This window comes from Delphinus delphis, chromosome 16 (genome assembly GCF_949987515.2).
Source record: "Delphinus delphis chromosome 16, mDelDel1.2, whole genome shotgun sequence".
Lineage (NCBI taxonomy): Eukaryota > Metazoa > Chordata > Mammalia > Artiodactyla > Delphinidae > Delphinus > Delphinus delphis.
In genome coordinates, this window is record NC_082698.1 from 46,803,742 (window position 1) to 46,828,793 (window position 25,052).

Below are 25,052 nucleotides of genomic sequence, written 5' to 3' on the forward strand. Positions count from 1 at the left end.
GAAAGAACTAATTTTACATCTTTGTTTCCCAAGGGGTTCCCAAAGTGATGCAGAACAAGGGCAGATCCCACATCAGATTCCAGCAAACGTTGGCTAATTGCTCACACGACTCAGTGGTGGGCAAGGCTGGAACAGGCTCTGGGGCCCAATCCTTCCCCGCCACCCACGGGAGCTACAACGTGTTATCACCCTAGTCCTGGAAGAACAATGGCGGCTCTGGGCACCCTCCCAACTGCCCAGCAGTGACTTGGTACCCAGGGAGAAGACAGCCCATTGAGTGCGGGGTATGGCTCTGTTAAATAAGCTTACACAGTGTTCATCCCTGATGTGCTCTGTTGATAGTGTGATTCTGAAATGATATTGAATCTGTAAAACACCATAATGGCTTTACATTGCTAATTCTAGAAATTCAATCTTATTACCCAAGGGCTGGCACTCCAATAAGGTGCTTCTGGGCTATAGAGTAAGCAAGATGAACTTTCCAGGAGCAAAGCAGAGAGCTTTTCTATAATGGACACAGAAACACTTGTGCTCTCCAAAACTTTTCTCTCCATGAATCTGTTTGACTTTCAATATGAAAATGTCAGAAATAGATAGGGCTTCCAATTATTCACCCAATAGAAAACCAAAGTCCTAACTGCCTTGCTCTCTGCCTTCCCTGTTCCTTATTGGAATAAGGCTCATGTGAATTAAGCTGAACACAGACATATGAGAAAAAATGCAACAAACAGCAAAATGAAGAGGAAAAATCACCAGATTTTAAATCACTAGTCTTAGATCCAAACTCAACTTCATTCAGTATTAGAATCTCTCGGGGCCTATCTCTGCCCAATATTAAGATAGGACCACAGGAAGCTAAGGAGCCCTCCAGCTGTAAACTGTCATTAATTCTTGATATCTCTCTCCCTTACTCTCCCGTTTACATGCTCCCCTCAATCCTGTTACTTCACATAATCATGGGACTCCAGTGTCTTTCAACAGACCTTTAACTTTCCTTTTTTGTTTCATCACCTTCACTGATTCTTTGACCCTGTGATTAAATCGCTGTTTTGGTTCTTGTTATCTGCAAAATACATGATAACTATGGTCATAATGCCACTTCTGGATGGGATTCTCGTGACACGTTGGCCATGCTGAACTCCACAGGATTAGGTCATGAGAAGACATGAATACAGTTGCATCAGTGCCTGACATTGGCTCTGCTGAGAAATAAAGTAGGTAAAATAAACTGAATGCCATTCTCTAACTGGTGAAATGGTTTTGTACAGAGATAGTCATAGCTAAATAAGGTTGAGGGTTTAATTTTGGAAGTCAGAGCAACTTCGTGTTGTATAAAATTCACCAGTGATCCGGAGTGGCATGATAATGCAACACGAGTGTGTATTGCATAGGGGGTTCTTCTGCACATAGACGTGACAGGTCGCCAAGTCAGTTCCTTGGGAGATATTTGCATTTACATCTGCTCTTCTCTTAAACAGCATAAACAAAAGAAAGGGGATTTTTTTTTCTTTTAAGGCATAAGCCCGCAACGACAAAAGAAATGGAAAAGCAGGAACAGCAACAAAATTGTGAGAGCTGTAAGGCTGATGATGTTTACTATCATCTTTAACTGTTTTAAGATAACTTGATGATTATTAACAATATTACAAAAACAAAAATATATGCTTCTCTTTGTTGTCCAAAGGTGACAGCCTAGTTTTACTTCTCCCTTTGTAACCACTGTTCCTGTGCCTTTGACTGCCTTTTGCTTCCTCTTCCCAGTTGAGGTGTTCCCTCCTCTGTGAGCCTTCCTCAAACATGTAAGGCAGCATTGGTCTCTCCTACTTCTCTGTTCCCGTGGCAGCCTGCCTTCAACCTCTGGGGCATTACCATGCTGCATCACCATGACTGCTTGCTTAATATTAGCCCTAGTCTACGAGTTACCAGTTGGCAAGGGCTGAATCTCATACAACAGCGTGTCCCGAGCACTCTGCATCAGACCTGGTAACTGGTAGATGCTCACTAAATGCTGGGCAAGTAAACAAGGCTGCTGCTTGGCCACCACCAATTTGGGCTCCACTTCCATAGTTTACAGTGTGGCTGGGAAGTAGCTGCCCAACCAGGGACAACATTTCCTGGCATGTCTTGCATCCAGATGAGTCCTGCCCAGAGAAACTTGGACAGAAGTTAACGTGCACCAGTTTTAGGCCTGAAAAAGAACGTGTGCCATTTTCTCTGCTCTCCCTTCCTTTGTCTGATGGCTGGATTAGATGCCCAGGTGACTGCTGTCCCTGAATGACATTCCTCCCAATCACTGATTGGACGGTACGTAAGAAAGAAACCTCTAATGTGCCAGGCTGTTGAGGATGGGGGATTTATTTGTCACAGCAGCCAGTAGTACTCTACCTGTATGATACAGTGACCGACTAAATGAATGAATGCGTGGGCAAATGCCGATCACCTGCTGCATGTCCATGGGAAACCCATCACAAAGGAGGACTTGACATCACCTTCAGGAGATCCAGTTTCAGCTGCAGTTCCCCTTGAGTGGACGAGCACAAAGCGCCCACAATGATGCTCATGTACTCCTCGGCGTTGATGACTGAGAGCTGCTCCAAGATGCTGAGCGAGGCTCCCCGGTAGCACTCATCGTCCAGGAAGATCTTGATGAAGGGCACCATGCCGTGGTCTTTCAGGACAACTGGGGACCAGACAGAGAGTACGGGGCTAGAGCGACGGGGGCCTTGGCACCTTAGCTTCAATTACAAGGAAAGCTTTTCCTCACAATTTCCAAGTTTGTTTGACTACATGTGTATGTGTGTTTTCCACGCATTAGAAATTTTTTTTCAAAATCCATACCTACTGTTAAAATAAGAAGAGGAAGAGAGAAACTATGGAGCTGAGAATTAAAAAGAAAAACCGCTTTCTTCTCCAGTGAGAATTCTGTTTTTGAAAAAAAGTTTCCCCCTTTTCTGTTTTTAGAGACGTAAGTAATACAAACTTTAATTGGATATACCTCTGGTATTTATTTCCACGTAATCCCCTAATCCAGGGCCAATGGCAATTCTCTCTTGTCTTTGCCCAAATTCTTATTGAAAGCAAACCAGAATTTAAGAGTATGTTTAACTCATAGGTAGTTTCTTGTGGCAAGGTGGGCGGCAGGCAGGATTTAAGAAATTTGGCTAATGGTGTGTTTTTGTTTAAAAGTAATCCTAAGAATTTCTTCCCCAGGATTGATCTTTGAAGTAATCACATGTAGAATAAGAACTAGGAAGTAACTGGATCGTTCAAATGGTATGACATGGATTTGAGCTGGTCAACTCCGTAAGGCAGGATTTCCCCAATTATGGGCCAGGTACCCCTTACATGGAAATCACCTTGGAAGCCTGTTTACAAGTAGATTACTAGGCTCTACCTTGACCTGATAATTAGATCTCTGGGAGGGAGCTTAGGAATATGCACCTCCGTATTAACCAGAACCTCCAGGGAATCTCTTATAGTCTAACATTAGAGACGCTCTACCATAGTGAAATAATCATTCACATTCGGTATAGCTGACCTGTGAGGGCCTCAGATAAAGATGCACCAAATCACCAAACCCACCGATGTCACTTTGCTGATGCATCTGCTTCATAGTATAATATACATGCATTTATATTTTAGGCACGTATTTTTTAAGCATGAGAGCCACACGATCTTAGGAAGCTAAACTTTTTTTGAATGGATGAAGGTACTAAATCCATCATGGGCTGAAAGCACATCAAATTATGTCTCTTAAAAATGATGAGCTTTCGGGCTTCCCTGGTGGCGCAGTGGTTGAGAGTCCGCCTGCCGATGCAGGAGACACGGGTTCGTGCCCCCGTCCGGGAAGATCCCACATGTCGCGGAGCGGCTGGGCCCGTGAGCCATGGCCGCTGAGCCTGCGCGTCCGGAGCCTGTGCTCCACAACGGGAGAGGCCACAACAGTGAGAGGCCGGCACACCGAAAAAAAAAAAAATGATGAGTTTTCTTTGCCTGTATTTTACAATTTGAATATTTTTTAAAAAGTATCTATAGTCAGTGCAGCAGTATATTAAAAGATTTTACTTGAGAGAGATGGGGTTTCTGTGGTCTCATAAATTTAAGATAACTCTTTGATTCCCAGCCTTATTTAGCAACCTAAACAGTAAAAAGTGTCAACTGATGTGTCTACCAATCTACTGTTGATCCCTGAACATCAACCAGTGAATGGACATGAGCCACAGCGATAGTGTTGGTTATTCCTTGGATATAGCCTTTGAACAATGACATAAATCACCAGGAAATAGTTAATGTTTTCCCAACCAGTGACGAGGTGAATTTGATACCACCCTTACCTGCATTCCGAACTGATCCTTTCAGAAGCGTGACCACAGTTCTCAGCATCACACAAGTCAGTTCTCTTTCTGTATCCTGAACTCCAGGATTGGACTCTTTGTTTCCTGCCATATTTAAGAAGCAATGAAGAAACATTTTTAAGTACATGTGCTATGGCCCCAAATCTCCAATTCCATTAGTTTCCTATCCTCTTAAAAAAGATGAGTATCATGCTTCCCTTATAAAGGAGGGTGCATCCCAATTTGTAAGATGTGACCCTACAACCCTTACATCAGAGGTTCTCCAACTTGAGTGCATCAAAATCCCCTGGAAGACTTGTTGTAAAATCCAGGGTATGTACATGGGGCATGGTTAGGCAGGGAAATCCCAGGCCCGCGCTCCTGAGGCAGGGTGAGGGAGTGCTGCCAAGGAGCCACGGGTGTACAGCCCAGCAGGGCATGCAAAAGTGTGGCCAAGGTTTAGAGGGGCAAGCTGGCCAGCAAGGCCCTGGTGACTGACCTCTGCTCCAGGTGGGAGGCCATTGGGTCTGACAGCACCATGTGAGCAAGGTGGCCGTATCCCAGCTGACCCTGGACATGTCCCACACACCCTTCCATCCTGGACTTTCAAGCCTCTCTGAGCCTCCTTTCCCCTTTGCATTGCTGAGGACCTGTCCTTCTGCTGTTTCCCTACCTACACACTCAGACAATATCTACTGCAGGAGGTGTCTGAAAACTAAGAACTCATCAGGCCTGAGTTAGTCCCATGAGTCGGCTTCTAGTTACACCCATCCTTCCCACCTCTTCATGGGGAAGATCAGGCAAGTTATAGAAAATAGGGAGGCTGCCTGTGCTGTGAAGCCATGTAGCCCAGGGGTACCCTCTCTGACTCTCAGGGCACCAGGTGACATGGGCACACTCACTTTCTCTGTTATGTTAATGGGTGGTGGGGCTGGTACACAGACCAGGCCCAGCTAACACTGGCCCCCACCCATTCCCCACTTCCCCTCCTAAAGCTCCTGGAAGGCACCTGACTTCCTCAGGATCTTAGCCTGCTTCCGTAGCTGGGCTAGCAGCAGGCCCAGGAGCCCCGAGTCCCGGAAGATGTCAGTGAAGAGCGGGTCCCTGCCGGCGATCCTGAGGACAGTTTTCAAGGCCACGAGGGTGACAAGCGGCTCTGGGCTCTCCTGGATCAGGCGCTGCACCTTCCGCAGGATCTCATGGGGCACGTAATGCAGCTCAAACACCAGGACCTCCAGCAGCTGGAAGAAGTGCATCTGCACCAGGGTCGGCTTCAGGGGCACGATCTCCACGAACTGCGAGATGGGCTGCAGGGTCCACTCCAGCAGGAAGAAGTTGCGGGCATTCCAGGCCCACATGGTCCTGATGGATGACAGGACTTTGGTGCAGAGGACAGGGTCACTGGCTTTGTGGAAAACATTCTGCAGGACTTGGAAGGCCTGAAGATTCTTCACGGTCACCCCTGAAGATGCAAAAAAGAAATAATCCTGCAAATCATTTCTCCTGCCTATGCCTAGAAATACATGCTTGCATTATCACGAGGAAATACCATTTAAAGTTTCTATTTTCTAGCTCCTGTGGGTAAATGTCTATCAGAAGTCCAGAAAAGCCATATGCCCAGAATGTGAATAAGGCTGGAGTTGCATTGTCCAAGACATGCTGGATAATTAAGCATTTGAAATGTGGCCACTGTGAACTGAGGCGTGCCCTGAGTGTAAAAATACTCATCAGATTTTCAAGACGGAGCACTAAGAAAAGAAGGCAAAAAAAAGTCATTAACAATTATTTGTACGATCACATTTTTTGATGTAATATTTTGGATATATTGGGTTAAATAAAATATATTATTAAAAATAATTTAACCTGTTTCTTCTTAATTTTTAAAATTTTGCTGCTAGAACATCTAAAATTACGTAATGTGGCTCGCATTATATTTCCATCGGGCAGCACAGGACTGGAGGATTGGTTTCAATTAATTAAAATCAAATGATGTTAAAGATTACTAAGCAAAGTCAGTTTCATTTCTTGCACTGGGAATGTGCAAGCTGTTAAATAAAGACACCTTCCAAACCCACTCCCTCCTTTCTCTCCAGCTAGAAGGTTAAGTCTCATTCTCTCTTACCCAGGAGATACTTCCACAGAGAACTCCCTGCCTCCAGCCCTCTGTGCTTCAGACACTGGAGATGTGTCTGAAACTCCTCTCTAATCCAGCCACTCCCCTATGCGTCTGCTGGAGTCACATCCAGTGGCTTTTCCTAAACTGGTCTCACAGCTTTGCAGCCTCCACCTCTGGTCTGCGCAGGTCTCTCTGCCCATCTCCCCAGACTCACCCAGATGTTTCTGGTCACCATTTCTCTCCCCAGGCTGTACCTTCTGTCTTTATATTTCTTCCCCCTCTTTTCTACCTGGATGACCCATCCTTTGCCTTGAAACTTGTCTTGAATGGGACCCTCTGTGCAGGGTTTCCTGACTGACCCAGGCAGAGCTAATTCTCTGCACTGGTGTCACCACTGTGCCTGTTTATCAGCCCGTTACTGAGTAGATTATGGCCCAAGGTTTGTGTGATGGTCTCTATAGAGAAGTTTTAAGGAGCAGACACCTGGCCTCTTCACGGTGGTACTCAGCATGGGGTGGAGTGGCTGCTGGACAGAAATTATCAGTACATGTTGATTGAGTTCATCAATCAGTCAGTCAGTATCTTGTAGAGCTAAGGAGGCACTGACTCTGAGCCTGGATGGCTGTTTCAGGGCCATCAGTCCCTGTTAGATAAGCAGATGTTACCAAGTAAGTCACACCTGTGATGGAGATCACAGGCTCCCTCCATTATCTGAGAGTCTTTGCCTTTTTAAAGCAAACATTTCATCTCCGTCCCACCCAGGTCATCTGGAAAAATCTATAAAGGAGAGATTTTAAATCTCCGCAAAGGCATGACGGAATCAGCCCCTACTGTATCACTGACGGGTGCCACATGTTTGTTTCTGCACAGGGAATCAGGGAATGACCTGCATTGCCTTGTCAGGGCACAGTGCCAAGTGCTGTCAGGCACCCAGAGACACCCAATGACCCACCAGAAGCCTCGCGATGGAACTTGAAGCCTTCCAGCTGCGGGTAAGTGATGCTGTCGAACACCTTCAGCTCTGACCTCCCACAGGTTGTCAGCCACACCACCAGCCCAAGGAGCTCCTCTAGGTGGGGGTCCACTTCACTCTGGGTCAGCCCGTCATACCTGTGGGGACAGACGAGGCCAGCTCCCTGGACGTCTTGGACGGAGCAGCCAGGTTTGCTCATGGTGCTCCTTGCAGGGATACAGAGGCAATGGAAATCGCAGTGCTGGGCAAGACCCAAAAGGTCTCCACCAGTTCGGCACCAAAAGACGCAGGGAGGGATAGAAGTCACTCTGTATGCAAGCCTCAGCCCTTGATCTGAGGACGTGCAATTAGAATAAAGAGAAAGCTGTGAAGAGCCACAGCATCTGCTCACCGGAAGGCTGCTTTCCGTGGCCAGACCCCCAGAAGTCATGAGCTTAGGGCACCAGCAGGGCAGAAGCACCCCCAAAATGAGAGATTTGATATTTCAGAATGGCAACAATACAGACATCATGGGAAATAATTGGACTTTATTAGACTTCCTCATGCTTATTTCAAGAGTGAGTATTGTTTTTGTTTCTAATCCTCCCAGGGACTCTGGAAGGCAGGGTAGAGCTATCCCACCCAAGGGGCAAATTTCCTGGGTACGGATCCATCAGCTTCTACCAGTCATTGGTAGAGGGCTGGTCCTGGAGTTGTTGATCTATGGGCACTTCCAACCCCCAAGCATATAGGCAGAGCTGGTCACAGCCATCCCAGAAAGCCCTCCAACACAGGATGTGGATTCTGACAGGCGGCTGTTAGGCCAGCAGGCATGCAGGTGGTACCTGCCACCAAATGGACTTGGTAAAACTATTCTTGCGATCACCCATTGGTTTCCTAAAGAAGTAGCTGCGAACCCGGCTGCACGTTGATTTACTTTTGCAATAAAAGTCGCTCTGGCCATGCTCTCTGGAGATTTGCATTTCAGAAGACATTCTGAGAAGCCCCAATATCTGTCTTTCTCCAAAGCACTGCAAATGATTGTGAGGACCTTGGCTTCCACCGTTTCTTCCCCACCAAGCACAGCCACTTACCGAAGTAACACTTTGAGTAGCAGAGGGTAGCCCTCCCCATTCTCAAACTCCAGGAACAGAGCAGAGGAGACAGGGTAGGAGTCCTTCACAAAGCCCAAGACGAGGCTCAGTGCCTCGCTCACCTCGGGAGCAGGGAGAGTGTCTGCAAGCCTGGAGAGGTTCTGGAGGGAGATCTTGATGCAATCCATGGCTGCAGGAAGGAAACACACCCCTGCTAATTCAAAGGCAATAGCTTTTCTTCAGTGGTCATTCCCTCCCCACCTGCCTTTACACTGTATATCAAGATGTGAATGAGAATTCACTCAAAACACTTTTCTGCTGGCTCTTGGATCAAGAAGAAGCCTCCTCCATGAGAAGTGTCATCCTGAGAGCCACACTCGAGGGCCCAGATGGAGAGCAGGTGAAACAGGAAGTGGAAGGGAGCCCCTAAGCCCTCTGCTCTTCATTCCCAGCACACAGGACAGTCCAGGCCCATTAATAACAAGATGCAAGACACCAGACCTGAGTGTCACAGAAGACCTTAAGGAAGCAATGCTGAGCAGAAATGAGCTTGATGAAAAGTGTAGGGAAGGATGTATGAACACGTGGGAAGATGAAGGGCAAAAAGATGGTGTGTATCAGCTACTAAAGAATCCAGGGGGTTGGAGCCGGGAGGTGTGGTCCACAAGGGAGGGCGAGGAAGACAGGCCCCACTGGTATGTGGCCTGCTGTGGAACACACTGGTTACCCCAGAGCTGTGAGAAGCCAGGGCAAGAATGGAGTCAGCGGAGAGATGTCACTGGGTTTGCCTTTGGGTGGATCACTGTTTTTAGGGCTCTTTCATTGGGGGAAGCCTCTTCTGAGTGCCAAGAAAGTCACACCAGTGGATCAGGAAAAGTGTCTACCAGAATTTGAGATAAGGCATTCTCAGTCCCTCACCTGCGAGGCCAAGGACAAGTTCCAAACTCTGCATGCCAGACAGGGCAGCACTGAGAGTTGTGGACACCAGGCTAGTCCTTACTTCCTGACCTTCTCCTCAGCCTGTACGCCCATGGAAACTACTCATTCCCCTATGGCACAGTGCTTTTGTGGCCAGCTCCTCTGCGGTGGCATTTTTCTTTTCCAGCTGAGAATATTGACCGCAGCGAGAGAACCCCGCCACCAAGGCAGGCAGCCTTTTCTCAGGGGATGCTGAGCACCTCAGGCCCAGCTCAGCCCTGCACCATTACCACTGGGCCCTGGCTTCACTGGGAAATTTCAATCTTGAAACTGGGGATGAAGTTTCGTCCCAGGGCTCAATTACAGTAAGAGGGTGGGCTTGTACTTTCCCAGCTCTCATCAGCTGACACCGGCTATTATAGGAGGCCCCAGAAAGAAGACAGGTCACAGGGCAAGTGTTTGTGGACAAGCAGGTCTAAGCACTTCAAATATGCCAACTCATCGAAGTGTCACAACAATCCACTGAGATCAACGGGATTATTATCTCCATTTTACAGATGAAAAAACTGAAGCACCCAAGCAGTTAAGTGCCCAAGGTCACTCAGCTAGGAGGACAGAGCTGGAGCCCACACCCCAGGCCATCTGGTTCCAGAACTAAGTCCTTAACCCTTACACATGCTGCCCAGAGCAGAACCTAAGGCACTGGAATCAGGCATCTCCAGGGTTAATATTTGATTCTCTTCTTCACTAGCTGGGGAGCCTTGGCAAATTCTTCTATCACTCAATCTGTTTCCTCTGCTGGAAAATGGCATTAATTATCAATATGTATCTCAAAGAAGCAAATGAGGTAACATACAAATGAGCCCAGCACAGTGTCTGTTCAACAGCATGTGTGTAGTAAATGAGTTCCCCTTTCCCTCTCTCCTCCAGTAGAGCATCAAAATGAACAATAAAGACGCTTTCATGAATGGACCCAAGCAATGTAGGGTCACCTACTAGGCATAGTTGGGCATCGGTGAAAATCCTGTTTGTTCATCACTATTTTGGTCCCTGGAATCTATACTGATGCTGCAAGGGCATCCCAAGGTCTTATTCTAGAAAGTGTGCCCACAGCCCAGCCCTGGTCTCCCAGGGTCATACCCTGCAGGTATTGGATGATGCTTAGGTTTTGGGCCTTGGAGATTGCCTTCAGCACACAGAAGGTGGGCTCCTTCCAAAAGGAGCAGCTGTGCTCCCGAAGACACGTCGTGGCAATCACAAGAGACTGGAGCTCGTTTCCAGAGAGAAGTCCCTCCAGACCCTGAGCCTCACCGCAAATGTTGAGCAACATCTGGAAAAAAAAAAGCCAAAGAGACTCTGGTTAGGAAGCCTCCTTCCTGTGATGAATTTGTTCCCTAATTTTCCATGTCTCAGCGGGAAGGATGGGGTCATATGTGGTCACCCTCTGCCCCAAACCAGGGAGATTCAATGCCATTTCCTCAGAAGGGCCTCCATTTATACTCTTGTCCTCATTTCCCAGCACATCTCTCACTTTTCCATCAGAGCACTTAAAAAATTGGACGCTGATCATTTATTCGCGCGACTGATCTCCCCGTTTAACTTCTCTGTCTCTCTGTCATCTCTGTGAGAGACTGTGGGTCCAGCATAGTGACGAGCCCAAGAGGAGTTCTCTATATTTTGTGGAATGAAATAAGGAAACCCTGAGGAACTCTGATGTGGTATCACTGTGGCTCACATTCTGTCCATACATGGAGAGGACCAGGAAGACAGGGCTGTACTAATTCCCTGCAGAGCACATAGAAGCCACACAGTAAAGACTTAAGTACCCAGTACTGTGTCCTGGTCACCACTTAAAATATGATTTATGTGTGGGCAAAGGACACCTAAATTTCTAACAGATGCAGCTTATGGACAACCCACCATAAGTGGAACCTGCCAGAACTTATGAGATACCCTCTGGTAAAGATGATTCTGGCCTGAGAATTGGTCTAAAATGGATGGGGATGTGGACGTGCATGTTCAGTGGACAGCTGCATCGGCAATCCCCAAATGGTCCGAAGTACCTGCTCTGTGCGAGACCCTGGCCAAGGCACAAAGATGAGTAAGATACACAGTCCCCCCACCAGAGAGGCAGGAGGAGTTTTCTGGAGAATGCAGCATCCCAAAAGCTGAGAAAGCAGAACTTGTCAGTAAGGGGGCAGGGGAGAGAGGTGAGAAGTTATGTTAAAAGTCGCTGCTGGTCAGAGAGGATAGGAAAGATGGGTAATGACATGAGGACATAGCATGTGATGCCTGAGATGGCCTCTGAGAGGAGAGACGGAGGTGACCGCACAGAGTGGTTAAATGCCTTTCTGTGAGCAGACTCAGGAGCCAGGTTCCCAGGGTTCCAATCCCAGCCCCGACCCACCCCCTCTGTGACCCTGGACTCATGTTTACTCACCGTGCCTTAGATCACAAAACCACACACATCCTGTGGTGGAAGAGAGGGCTCGGGGAGGTGACAGAGGTGAGGTTATGGCATAAGGGTGGGTACATAGCAAGTACTTAGAAAATGTTGGCTACAGTTCTGCAAGGGGGCTTAGCATGTTTGTTCTCAGAGGTGCAGGGGCCAGAGACAGGAGGTTCCAGATGTCCGGGAGGGTCGGCGGGACCTTAGAACACAGACTGGAGGACAAGGAGCTGGTGTGGCCGAGTGGGGGAGGAGGAGCACACCGTCCTGGGAGAGAACAAGGGCAATACAAGGATACAGCGAGATGGAGAGAAACTCCATCTTCCAAATGCGTGGGGTTCCCCGGCATTTGCAGGGCCTGGGGGAAAGGGGTGATCTGGACCCTCCAGGAGAATAGAGGAGCTTCAGAACTAGGGGGAGAGAGATGAAAGGAGGTTGGAGAAGCAGAGCTCGGTCTCGGCCCAGGGGAGTCCAGCCCTCCTCCCACTCACCTGCACAAACATCCTCTGAACTTGAACATCACTCTCAAAAAACTCTTTCTTTCCCAGAGGAAAGACAAAGAAGAGGTAAAGGCACTGGAGGAGCAGGGCTGGGAGCCCTGATTCGGCAACTCTGCCCAGCGTCTCCTGCAAGCGAAGAGCAGACGTGACCCAGGGCCGCAGAGCCAGGCAGAGCACGGCTCCAGACCCAGACCAGAGAGGTCAGCCAGTGAAGCTGTTTTAGCCACGAACGTGGGTAAGTCACTTCCTCTCTCTGGGCGACGCATTCTCAGTTAAGAATGGAGGCAATCATAGGGCCCACTGGGATGGCTGTGAAGATTAAGTTGCTATAAAGTGTGTATTATGTGCTCGATAAACATTATATCTTTTACACAGTAGACAGATGATAGGAAGGAAGGAAAGGAGGGAGGGCAGGAGGGTGGAACTGGTGCAGGGCAGAAATCCAGGGCTTTCCTGGCAATCATACCTCTGATTTTGGTAGGTTTCCTCCTGATGTGGGAACTGGAAACTCAGTAGGGAAGAGGTGGTTGAGAACAAGTACACGCAACTGAATTAAGGACGTGCTCAGGGCCCTGTCCATCCCTTCGTCCAGATCTAAGACCTCATCATGACCAAAACAGCCCTATAGGTGAGGACCCATAATCCAGAGAGCCACACCACAGCTAAACAGCCCCAGGGCTGCCAGACAGAGAGGAGACAGGGAGCTGGCAGAGAGGGGCCAGCCTGAGTGTGAAGCTTCCCAGGGCCTCTCTTCACGGGCTGTGCCTGCAGCTGCACCAGGATCACTGTGGCTGTGGCCTCTACATGCGTGTGTGCACACACACGTGACCGTGAGACAGCGCATGCGCGGTTATTAAAAATTACATTGTCCATGCACTTTCCCACCCGACTGACTAATCTCACAGACATGGTGGGTAAATTAGAAAAGAGAAAAGAAGAATGTACAGCCTGGACCAGCAGCAGGAGTGTAATGCAGGCCACTAGTCCCTAAAAGCTTCCACTGCAGGTAGTGTCTGCCGCCATATTGGACATGTGGCCCTGCATGACTGCACTCAGGGTGGCTCTCCCTGTCCTCCAAACTGCACTGCCTCCCCAGAAAGCCAACTGCTTACTCTCTCACTGCTTTGGGGGCAGACTCCTCGCAGCAGAAAACAAGGCTTTACGTTACTTTTTACTCTTCAGACTGAAAACAGTCCTTCTCCAGGGGCTGAAAAGCCCCTACCCTGTGCTCCAGGCCACTGTCCCTGATGGTGGTCCAGGCAGTTTACATGGAAGAAAAGTCAGATGGTCCTCCCACCAGTGAACAACTGTTCGCTGTGCTCCTCTCTCACCTCCTGGCACTGTCTCCAAATGCCTGTCTGATGCCTCTGTTCACCATTAGACAGAGGGCAGCCACCACCCCAGCCTGGTTCCCTGCTGTTCCTAGTTTGGGCACCAGGAGGCTCACAGTGGGCAGCCTCGCAGATGGAGGAGCCTCTGGGCCTGCCCTGCACGGGGCCTCGGCCACTGCTGCTGATGGCCACAGCTCCCAGGGACTGCTTCTGCCTGAGAGGACACCAGTCATTGGCCAATCACTCAAGGTCCCTGCTTCATGGTGGGAGGCCGTGACTGCAGCCAGGATGGGGCCTGGGTGGGAAGGGAAGGAGGAGCGGTCGCTTTCGTCTCTGGGGAGACACGGGGCAGGTGCCTACAGGCCTTGCTCCTTTAGTCTGAATTTAGCCGGAGGTAGTAAAGAGCAGTGGCTCAGAGCACAGAGTCAGACAGACTACAGTTGCATATCACGGGCGAACCTGATTTCTTGTCACCAGTGCAGCATTACTGTAATCTGCCTCGTAGGGTTTGGGGAGGATTAATTAGTACAATGCATGGGATGCGCCCAGCCTCACCCTGACACACAGGAAATACAGTCCATACACAACAGTCATTTTTGATCCTCACACTGACCCTAGCATGGAGGCATTCTTATCCCCAATTTTAGAATTAACAACACAACAGAGATGCAAAGAGGTCAAGTTATTTGCTCAAGGTTACACACAGCTTGTCAACTGAAAAGGCAGGATGTGAATATGAATTTCAGACTCTGAAGCCCACGTTCTATATCCGAGGGGAAGTAGGGAAGGAAAAATGATAAATCAGTTTCATGAAAATAAAGACACCCTTGAGACATGCCACTGCCCTGAGCTGGGACGTCCCTCTGTACACAGGTGAGAAGCACCCAGGCTGGGCCACTGGGGCCTGGAACTTACCGAATCTGTCCCTGTGAGCACGTACACTGACTTCAGGAGCAGGTGGCCATCCTGCTCTGCATCCGCATCTCCCTTCCACCACAGCAACTGCCCAGCTGCCACCCGTGCTTGCTCTGGAAGAGTGTGGGGGAGGGGAGAAAGGGTCACCAGCAGGGCAGTGTGGTGGCCTGGTCACCCAGCTTCTCTCCACGTGGGCCCCTCTCTCCATGAGATGTGCCTTAGCGTCTCTAGGGAACTTCTGCCTCTTGCCCTCCCAACAATGACACCTGCATCTGTACCAAACATTTCACTCTCTGCCACATGAATCTCCTTGGAGGATAGCCTTTATCATACCACCCTCCCTGTTCAATAACCATCAATGGCTCCCTATTGCTAAATAATAATAACAAGCTCCTCGGCAATTGGACTTGCCACAATCCAGTGTCTTTTCCCCACTTCCTGTATCACACAGCCCCTTTTGTCACAGGGATTCCTGTAATCTACACCATGCTCAAGCCACTCCTTCCCCCTGGAATTCCCTCCTGCCCTCAGTCTCATAGCCCAGCCTCTGGGGTCCAGCTCCCTGAGTGGAGGGATGCAAGTCAGGAGACCTGCAGCAGGAAACATGCTTGCCTTTGGTTTCTGTGTGTCTGTGTGTGTATGTATGTGTGTGTGTTTGTGTCCCTCCCAGGAGCAGCAGAGTTTCCCAAGTCCCTCTTCTCTTCCCTCTTTTAGCCTTTTCCTTTGTTCTCCAGGGTATTCAGTGGCAGAACCTGGCCTTCCATGTGCTTTCGAAGTCACTACTCTAACTCCTCTAGAAAGCAGAGAGGGGCTTAGCCGGAGGCCTGGGAGGGGTCTACAGAGCTGTTTTGCTTACTGTGAAGTTCTCCAGGACCTCTCTTCTCTCACCTGCAGGCTTTCCCACCAGTGCCTTCTGTATTTCTTGGGCAAGTTGGTTGGAAACATCTTCAGCCAGCCTTTGGAGACTGGGAAAGCAGATGATCCCCACGGAGTGTTCCCAGGCCTGAAGTGCAACATGCAGGATTCGCTCAGAGATGTCAAAGCTACAAAGCAAGGCATCAGAATCACCTCCTTCCCTCCCTGCCAGCCCAAACCAATGGCTCAACTCGCTTGAGCCAGGTGCATCCAAAGGCCACTGAATCACCTACCCTCCAGCTTCCACTGTCTCCCTACACTAGTGCCTATGAATTCTTCAACTTCCTACTGAGCTCCAAACACCTCCAACTGGCCCCTGGACGTCTCCCCTGAACTCGTGCTCCTGAAACATCAAACACACATAACTGAATCCACTGCCTTCCCCCCAGACCTGCTGCATCCTGCCTCAGTGAATGTCCCTACCAGGCACCCACCTGCCCTAGTGGGAAATTCCAGGAGTGATTTTCTACATCCCGCGTCCCTCCCCTTCCTCACCATCAATTGCTGTGTCTCACTGATTCTCCTCTTACACACTTGTCAAACCTCATGCAGATATCTTAGTTTTAGTCATGCAAGTATTTCCTTCAGATAAATTCTAAAAAGGATTAATTTAATCCTACAATTAATTTAATTGTAGGATTAAAAATGTGGGATTTTCAATTAAAAGAGTGGTTTTTTTTTCTCTTTTTAGTGATTTGGTACCTATTACTAACTACTAACTCACTCTCCAGAAACAATTTACCAGATTAGCCTCCAAGGGCTCCATGGAAAAGGGCTGATTTCTCTCCACCCATGCCAACGTCAAGCACTATGGTCTATGGTGCTTTTTCATCTTAAATGAGAAAACTTGTAGAAGAAAAAATATCTCATTTCAATTGCAATATTTGGATAACTAGAGTGGATGAATGCTTTTCATGCCTCTTGAATTGTCCATTTTTACTCTTGGCCTATTATCCTATTGGAGTTTTCACTATTTTCTTATTTATTTCAAAAATCTCTTTATATATAAAAATCGTTAACCATTGGTCTATAATACTATCTCGATTTTTTCGAATTTGTCATTTCATCTTTAAATTTGGTATTGTTTGGTTTTGCTGTACAGAAATCTGAAATTCCTATGAAAAGAAATTTCTCAGTCCATTCCTTTGCTTTCTGGATTTAGTTACAAGCTTAGGAAATCCTTTCCGAGTCCAAGTTGTTGTCATTTTTTTAAATCTCCTATTTCTTTTTAATTTCCTTAAAATCCTTTCTTATCTGTCCCTTTAATCTCTATCCCATCTGCTCATCATTTTCCTCAGACTTTTTCCCCTTATTGTTTAGGATACTGTTTAATAGAAGTCTTTTACAGTTCTGCTTGGGATGCCAGACTCTTTTCAAAATTTCCTCCCAGTTTCCGTAGTAATCCTATCCCTAGATCTGCTTTTCATGCAAAGCCTTTCCCCTTTGTTCTCCCTTCTTGTCACAGGCTGAATACAGAGTGGAGTGACTGTACTCGGCCCCAGACTTGAGTTCCTGGCAATTCCTGATCCCAGGTTCCCACCAGGAAGGTAAGCTGCTGTGCCAGTTAGTGGCCTCTATGAAATGTAATTTTGCTGGACTCCTGACTCCTGCTCCCACTCACCAGCCGTATTAAATTATGTTCCTGCCCAGAGGCCTGACCAAGTTTTTTTAAGCTGAGATCCTCCTTTAGAAGGGGTGAGAAACACATAAAATTTCCAAAGGGAAATCATTTTCAATATGTTTCCTTGCAATAGATACTACCTACATTTGTTTAAAAGTAAAAACCTTTAAAACTCTTCTCTATATGAAAAGACACCATATACAAAATGAGGAGGCAAACCACAGATTGGGAGAAAATATCTGCAATGCATATAACTGACAAAGGACTGGTTTTTAGACTCCTATAAATTAATAGGAAAAAAATCTGATTTTTAAAAAATGGGCAAATGAAACAAGTAACTTATTGAAAGATAAAGTGGCAAATTACTAATAATCAGGAAAATGCAAACTATAACTGCAAGGAGATATTTTATAATTTTCTGGTTAGTAAAAATGAAAAATCTGACAATATCAAATGTGGGTGAAGGTGAGGAACCATGAAACCCCCATACTCTATGATGGAGTGTCACTTAGAAGAACCTCTTTGAAGAAGCATTTAACGTAATCCAATAAAGTTAAAGGGGCACACATCCAAAAACCCACCAATTCCAATCTTTGGTTTAGTCCCTAGAGAAATGCACACATGCACAAGGTGACGTTAACAAGAAATATTCATGTAGCGTTATTTTTGATTGGGAAAAACAATGTTCATCAATAGGATAATGAATGAATAATTTGTGACATATCTATATAAGGATATCATATAGAACTGAATAAGAAAAATAGAGCTGTATCAATATGGATAAATCCCCAAAATAGAATGTTGTGGAAAAAGCAAATTGTAACAGCATATTACAGTATGAGTCTACAAAAACCTGTGAGACTGTACATAAATTACACAATAATATTGCTTATGGTTATAAAAATGCACCCATATTGCTGTATAATTTACATATAGTCTCACAGGTATTTTAGAATGATACTGTAATATACTTCTGTAACTTGCTGTCTCTCTATATATCATTTCCCACAGGGCATGATAGTTCAGCAGGTTGGGAGTTACCATTGGAGGAGGGTGGAAGGGGAATGAGTTCTAGAATTCATGCACAGGTGGCTTTAGTTTATCTGAAATGCTTCGTTTCTTTTATATGGGTGGTGAGTACTTGGTTATTTTGATTTGAACAAAACTTTGTATCTGAAACACTTAAAAATTTTCTGCCCTATAAACGAACATAGTCGCACCTTTCCTTTGTAAATAAAAAAGCAGTGCATCAGAACTTTGCTAGAACTACAAAAATACTAGGTGAATGTTAAACACTATTATACACAGGAGACCTTCACCAAATATTTGATAAGCAAACACACGATTATGAGACCCACAGTGTGCAGAACGATGGCCGAAGGTGTTGCGGAGCACTGGTTTTGTGCCAAATGCTGGGCCAAGCACTGACATGCATTGTTTCCACTAATCTGCATAGGGATTGGGATTATTATTATTCCCACTTTACAGAAACAGAGGCTGAGCCATAGGGTAATCCTAGAGAACAAGTTAAACAGCAGAGTAAAGAGCTGAGTTCTCTCACACATACACAAGTAGCATGTGCATGTCTAAGAAATGTATGGCTACCACCTGGAAACCAGCTCTCACATGGAAAGGTTAATCTCTGGAGAGATAAAGTCAGTCCTTCTGGCTGGGAATTTCAGTGGTAACATTATTTCCCTCCCCAGGACTGATATCATATCTGCTATGATATCTTCCTAACAAATTCCTGTGCCTCCTCCCTGCAGTGGCAAACCCCTCAAAGACCAATTTGCAGGGAGTTGACTCAGAGGCATGGAGATCATCTTTGAGCAGTGGGACTCCAGTAGGCATTCTGCAATAAAGCAAATCGGGCCACTGTGAGTTGAACAGTAATTGTACGCTCAGCCAGATTCTCCCAAGGCTCACACTCCTTCCTGGGACCAAGATGGCTACTTCTGGAGGCCCCATTAACTCTTTCAGGCCACTGGGGTGCTGTTTGATGCACAGAGGCAATCATTTACTGAATGGTACCGTGGAGACCCCAAAGAGTTACGGCAGCTTTTGAAAGGAACTAATTTTTTTCCCAAACTGGGATTTTCACGCTGGGAGAATATTGTTCAATATTTTTAAAAACTTTTATTTACTTATATTCTCTAAACTGCACCATCATGCCTCGTGGCTGTCCCCTCACATGGAAGAAAGAGAAAGAAAATGATGCTCTGGTCTCCAGAGCATAAGGAAGACAGAAGCTCTAGAGGAGATGGGACAAAACCCCAGCTTTGAATGACAGAGAATCTGGTTAGTTTTCAAGTGTGACTGCAGTGTTACTATTTCTTCATTGCCTCAGAGTTTGGTGGTTTGACCTTTAAGTGAACTCAAAACATTTCAGAGACTTTACATGAGTTTCCCCGATAATGTGACACAATTGATTCTCTCCTTTGTAAACAGAAAAAAAAAAAAAAACTGATGCATCAAAACTTTACTAACATAACACAAATATTGTTCCCCTGAGGAGGGAATAAACCATACTGCAGGCCCCACTCTGAAGTGGTTTAGAGTCAGGGATGGACAAGAAGGGGTATTTACCCTCACCATCCCCTCTGGATACCACACTTGGAAATAACTGTTGGTCATCCCTATTATTATATTTAATGTTACTTCTCTCTCTTCCATAGTCAGTTGGGTCCATGCTGGGTTTGTATGAGAATAATTGACCACACCCAATGGTATAAACGCTGTACCACTGGCCAGGCAGTTAGCCTAAGAGTAGCTGTACACACACACACACACAAATACACTCATCTCCAAGTACAACTGATTTAGTGTTAATTCCAATCCCTCCACACTAGGAAATAAATGGATTCCTGTCCATGTTACCTACTGTTCTGATTATCTATTGCTGTATAACAAACTGGACCCAAATTGAGCGCCTTAAAATAACAGCAATCATTTATTTTTCTCACGGATCTGCAATTTGGGCAGGGCTCAGCAGGAGCAGCTTTTCTCTGCTTCAGCTGGGGCAGCAGACAAGGGCTAAGAGATCCATTTGCAGCATGGCACACTCACATGGCTGGCCAGTTGTGCTGACTTTCAGCAGCAAGTGCAGCTGCACGGTCAGTGGGTTTGGTTTCTCTCCACATAGGCTTTTACTCGGGGCTGCTTGGGCTTCCTCACAACATGGAAGCAGGGTTCTAAGCATGAGTATTTCAAGTGACAGAGAGAGGCTACAAGTCTCTTGAGGCCTGAGCCCAGAAATGTCATTTTTGCCCTATTCCATTAGTCAAGCCATCACAAACCCATCCAGACTCAAGGGGAGGGGACATAGATGTCACCTCTTGAAGGGAGCAGTGTGAACCCATCCGCAGTATCTCTAACCTACCACATCCACAGAGTCCCTTTTTTTCCCATGTAGCCCCACCCCCCAGGTGGTCTGTCCGACAGTGAGGAATTTTACACTAATTTCTAAGGATTCCCTGTCTCGCTGCCTGCTTTCTCTCAAAGTACATATGCTAAGAACAATCTTCAACAGCTACATCTGTAGCTCTAGTTTTCTCCATCTATTATTACCCAATATCTCTATGCAACGAGAGGACCCAAGTGGTCCCCTTTCCCCCAAAGCAAACTCAACTGAAGGCCAACAGGACCTACCCATGCTTGCTAGCAGAATGCCTTCTTCTCTTGGTGTAAGATCTTATGATAGGGAAGGGTGCTAGAAAGACCAAAGCCCAAGGCTCTTGGCAGAGAAAGAGTAGCAGTCAATTGAATCCTTCCTGCAAGCACTGCTCTGCACTCTGGTTACTTCAGAGTGGTTACTCTGAAGTCATTGGCTTTGTGCTGCTTCCTGTGTGATGCAATAAAACCTCCTCCTTGTCTGCAACATCCTGGAGTCAGCTAAACAAACAGCACATGTGCAGGGGGTGGCATCCTTTTTGTATGAAACGGGACATAGGTGCGAGCCAGGCAAAGCCATCGCACAGTGAGTCATGAGATAGGGAAAGAAACCAGATGTGCTCCGTTCTGTGAACCTCAGCACTTCCCCGGGGGAACGCAATGGTTAACAACACGAGCCCGGGTGGACTGCCCAGGTTAAGTTCTGCTCCCCACTAACAGCTGGCTGACCTTGGCCAAGTCATGCAACATCTCTAAACCTCCCTTTCCTCATTTATGAAGCTGGGATAAAAATAGCACCTACTTCACAGGGTTATTATAAGGGCTTGTAAGCATGGAACAAAATGCCTGGCTTAGTTAGTTAGAGCTTGGTGAATATTACTACCTATCATCAGTGAAAGTAACCACTTGCCCTGGCTTTGACCTAGGAAAGGGAGTGATGGAGCTTGGTAGAGGAGGAGAGCCTGCAGATCCCAGTGAGAACTTCATTTCTGACTCATCCCCTCAGGGCAGCTCCCTGCTGGGATTCCAGTGCCCTGAGACTTCTTATCACCAAGACAGTCACCAAAATGTTGAGTGGGTTTACTCCTTAACAACTGCAGTGTTTCTTCAACTTGGGAGGCAGTGGGGCTAGAATTTACTATAGAACCAACCAAGCCCCTCTTTGTATTTGCCTCATAGTAGATGCAGATTTATGTATAAACAATGACAGGATAAGGGAGAAGTTCATCCCCTGCTGTGTGTTTGGAGGAATCAGACATTAATCGGCCACATGCCATGGGAGACGGCATGACTTTTTTTAAAGTCCTGATATTTCTAAGGGGTTCTCTGCAGACAACATTGAAGAGTTCTGTTTTATGGGTATAAAATTCAGAACAGAGTGGTTACAAGCTTGACTTCTAACACAGGGACTTGTATTCCAATGGCTGTCCTCAGTCTTCATCTACAGCTCAGATTTTATCTGCACTACAACCCCCCAAAACCTCCCACCTTCCCCATGTTCCTTTCTGCTACCAGCTCTTAATTAAGAAGCCTGAGGGCTGTGGTTCTGGCAGGGTTTATTAGTCAGAACTTAATAAGAACAACAGGTTTGTAAACATATAGGACTTAATAAAAGATATAGATTTTAAGAAAATGATAAAAAGCCTGTAATAATCTGCCTCTACAGGGTTCATCAGAGGTGGGCTCCAGGGATCCAAAACAGAGCAGATTTTGTCAGCAGTTTGGGGAATCGTGGTGACAGGATCTCAAACTGCACATGTGCAGTCAGTTTCCAGGAGGTTGGTGGAAAGGTGATGGGGATCATGTCTGCTTTCCATGTGCTGTGGACTTTACAATCCTCATCTGATCTCACCCTCACAGTCTCCCAGCAAATTGGTATTGATTCCACTTTACAGATGAGGAAACTGAGGCTCAGTAACATTTAGTAGCTTGCTCAAGGATGCACAGCTAATAAGCAATGGAGCTGGGACTGGAGCCCTACTGTTTGACTCTAAAGCCCACGTATTCAGCAATAGGGCTGTTGATCCTCCTTTTACCAGGAAAGGGTTTGGTTTCTCTCCACATAGGCTTCAGTTCAGTTATAATACCAAGGTTCAGTTATAATAGGAACAGCTTGCTATCCATGAGGTCAGTGCCTACAGGGTCAGATAACATAAATGAGTGATATGGGTTGGGTGAAAGATATTAGGGAGTGGGGGACTAGGGTAAACTGAGAGACCAAGACCATCTTCTGTTTAAAAGAGGTGCCCCTAACCATCTCCATCCAATTATCGGTATTACAGCTACAAATATTTTCAAGAGAAATCTGAAGTCTAAGTCTCACCTGAAAAGTTTCCACTTTGAAAAAATGGCACTAATTCATTTTTAACCCCTACAAGCCAAACAGAACACATTCTGGGTGCTAGTCAGTTATCCTCTGCTCTGGACAGATGCAGGTAAAACCTCTATCTGTCGTCCTTACTTTCATAGCACCAGGCCCTAGAACAGAGTATAGGAGCTCAATAAATATTTGTACAACAAATGAATGAATTCTCAAATCAACAATCTGGAGAGAGGCAAGGAAATATCAAGCCCTGGCTTTCAGATGCAGAGTCCTTTCATCAGAGCTAGGGCTGCCCAGAGGGGTGGAAAAGATACAGTGCAGTGGCTGGACCCCATATGCCTTCCCAGTGATTTGGGGGGGAGGGGGCAATGCTCACATTTTTCCTTTTATAAGGCAGATTTGATCTGAGAACTGGGTGAGACAAAGCTACCTCCCAGAAGCTGGGGTCATTAGAGCAGGGATGGCTGGGAAGGAGAAACCTGGCCCTCTCTCCTTATCTAGTTCCTCTTTTCCAGTATGTTCCCCATGCCCCAGTTATCCAATCTGTGAAATGGGTTGGATGGAGTATCCGAATCTGAAACATGGAGAAAAACAATGAATTCATGGACGATAAGTTACTTGGCAATTTTTTACAGAAAGGCATGCTTAAGTATTCCATGCATGCTATAAATATGATCCCAAGAAAATTCTGAGTCATCTTTGGAAATCCTTAAGTATTCCTGGTTAATAAGTGAGATGAAACATATTAACAAAGGGGTTTCCCAATAAAAACCTGCAAAGCCTCCATCTGTTCTAGTTTACTTTCCAATGTGAAAAGTATCTCATATTCTCTGCACTTTGAATGTAGGTACATGGTTTTTGTACTAATAACCCCAAATCAATAGTCAAGCAAAAGCTAAGTCTTCATAAAAAGACGCATTTCCAGCTCTACAATTAGACTTCAATGTTTTCAGCTATAAGGCAGACCTCACTGGCAGGAGCTTTATTCCAAGACAATAAAGGAAATCCCTCGTACCCAAACTGTCACCAGCTGCCACTAGTCAGAGTGCCAGCCCAGTGGACAGGCTGGACTTCTCTTGTGTGTCTGCAACCAGGGGAGGGAGCCCTGCTTTGCTGCTCCCATGGATTACACCTCAGTTTGCATCATTGGCACAATTTATGTTCCGGTTCTCCCAGGCCCTGGTGTTGGCATTACTGGTGTTTGAGGTTACCAGCCACCCTGCCACTCACATGTCAGGACACAGATGCCCTTCTAGCTCCCGAAGGTGCAGGTTTCTCCTCTGGCTCCCAAGCTGGGATTGAAAATATCATTGCTAAACAATATCATTTTTTTAAACTAAAGAGACAATGGTACTCAAGAGCCAACTGTCCATCCTTTCCAAGCCCATCCTGACCCTGGAGAGGAGTCTTGCTTGCTATCTTTATTAAACAGCACAACACTCTCCTCTAAGCAACCAGTCAGAGACCACTTGTGATGATATTAAAACTACTGACTCCAGCTTCCAATCATCCCGGAAGTGTCCCCAGAGTGCTGTATCATCTTTTTACAGTTTCAAAAATGAGAACACCAACCTTTAGGAATAGTGGGAGAAGATTCAACAGGCTCTTCTGATGTTCAGCTGGGCTCCTGGGAGCCAACTGCTGGTATTCCAGAAACTTCCTTTCTAGCATCTCCCAGAGGGCAGTGGGGCCAGGGGTCTGCCCTCCTGGTGGGAAATCAGGCTGAGCAGCATCAGGCTGGCCTTTATTTTCAGAACCTGGATCCTCAGCTCTGTCTTCAGCCTCTGAGACCTCTTTTGCCTCCATGCCTCAGCAAAGCAGATCTGAATTCAGAGCAAAAAAGAAAAATGAACAGTCCTGTCACAACACTTTCTGATGAAACTGATTGTGGGACAAGGTACCATCCTCATTCAGTCCAGTTCCTGTTGCAGATGGTTCCTCTAAGAATCTGAAACTGACTAAAATAAGGAACACTTCTGAAAAAAGAGACTCCAATTTAGATGTGACTCATATTGACAATCTAATGTTTGCCAGGGACCGTCCTGGGCTCTCTACACAGACTCTCTCACGAAAGAGATGGGTTTTCCTATTTTTTCTATGTAAGTAAGGAAACTGACTGAACCAAAGGGCACCAGGGTAGTGAGACATGCAGTTGAAATGCAAGGCTTTAACACCAAAGCCTGTGTTTTGATTA

At 46.5% G+C, this 25,052-nt stretch overlaps 1 protein-coding gene across 2 annotated transcripts in view; it reads right to left on the minus strand.

The window, feature by feature from the left end:
• Nucleotides 1-25,052, minus strand: part of WDFY4 (WDFY family member 4) — a 277,878-nt gene that overhangs the window by 234,015 nt on the left and 18,811 nt on the right. For both annotated transcript variants that reach the window (XM_060034652.1, XM_060034651.1), the window contains exons 3-12: nucleotides 24,431-24,681; nucleotides 15,498-15,612; nucleotides 14,610-14,722; nucleotides 12,355-12,489; nucleotides 10,555-10,744; nucleotides 8,497-8,686; nucleotides 7,403-7,560; nucleotides 5,344-5,796; nucleotides 4,335-4,439; nucleotides 2,490-2,680 (exon numbers count right to left, since the gene is read on the minus strand). In XM_060034652.1, coding sequence (XP_059890635.1) covers nucleotides 2,490-2,680; nucleotides 4,335-4,439; nucleotides 5,344-5,796; nucleotides 7,403-7,560; nucleotides 8,497-8,686; nucleotides 10,555-10,744; nucleotides 12,355-12,489; nucleotides 14,610-14,722; nucleotides 15,498-15,612; nucleotides 24,431-24,664 — 1,884 coding nt within the window. In that variant the 5' untranslated portion in view covers nucleotides 24,665-24,681. The remainder of the gene's footprint in view (nucleotides 1-2,489; nucleotides 2,681-4,334; nucleotides 4,440-5,343; nucleotides 5,797-7,402; nucleotides 7,561-8,496; nucleotides 8,687-10,554; nucleotides 10,745-12,354; nucleotides 12,490-14,609; nucleotides 14,723-15,497; nucleotides 15,613-24,430; nucleotides 24,682-25,052) is intronic.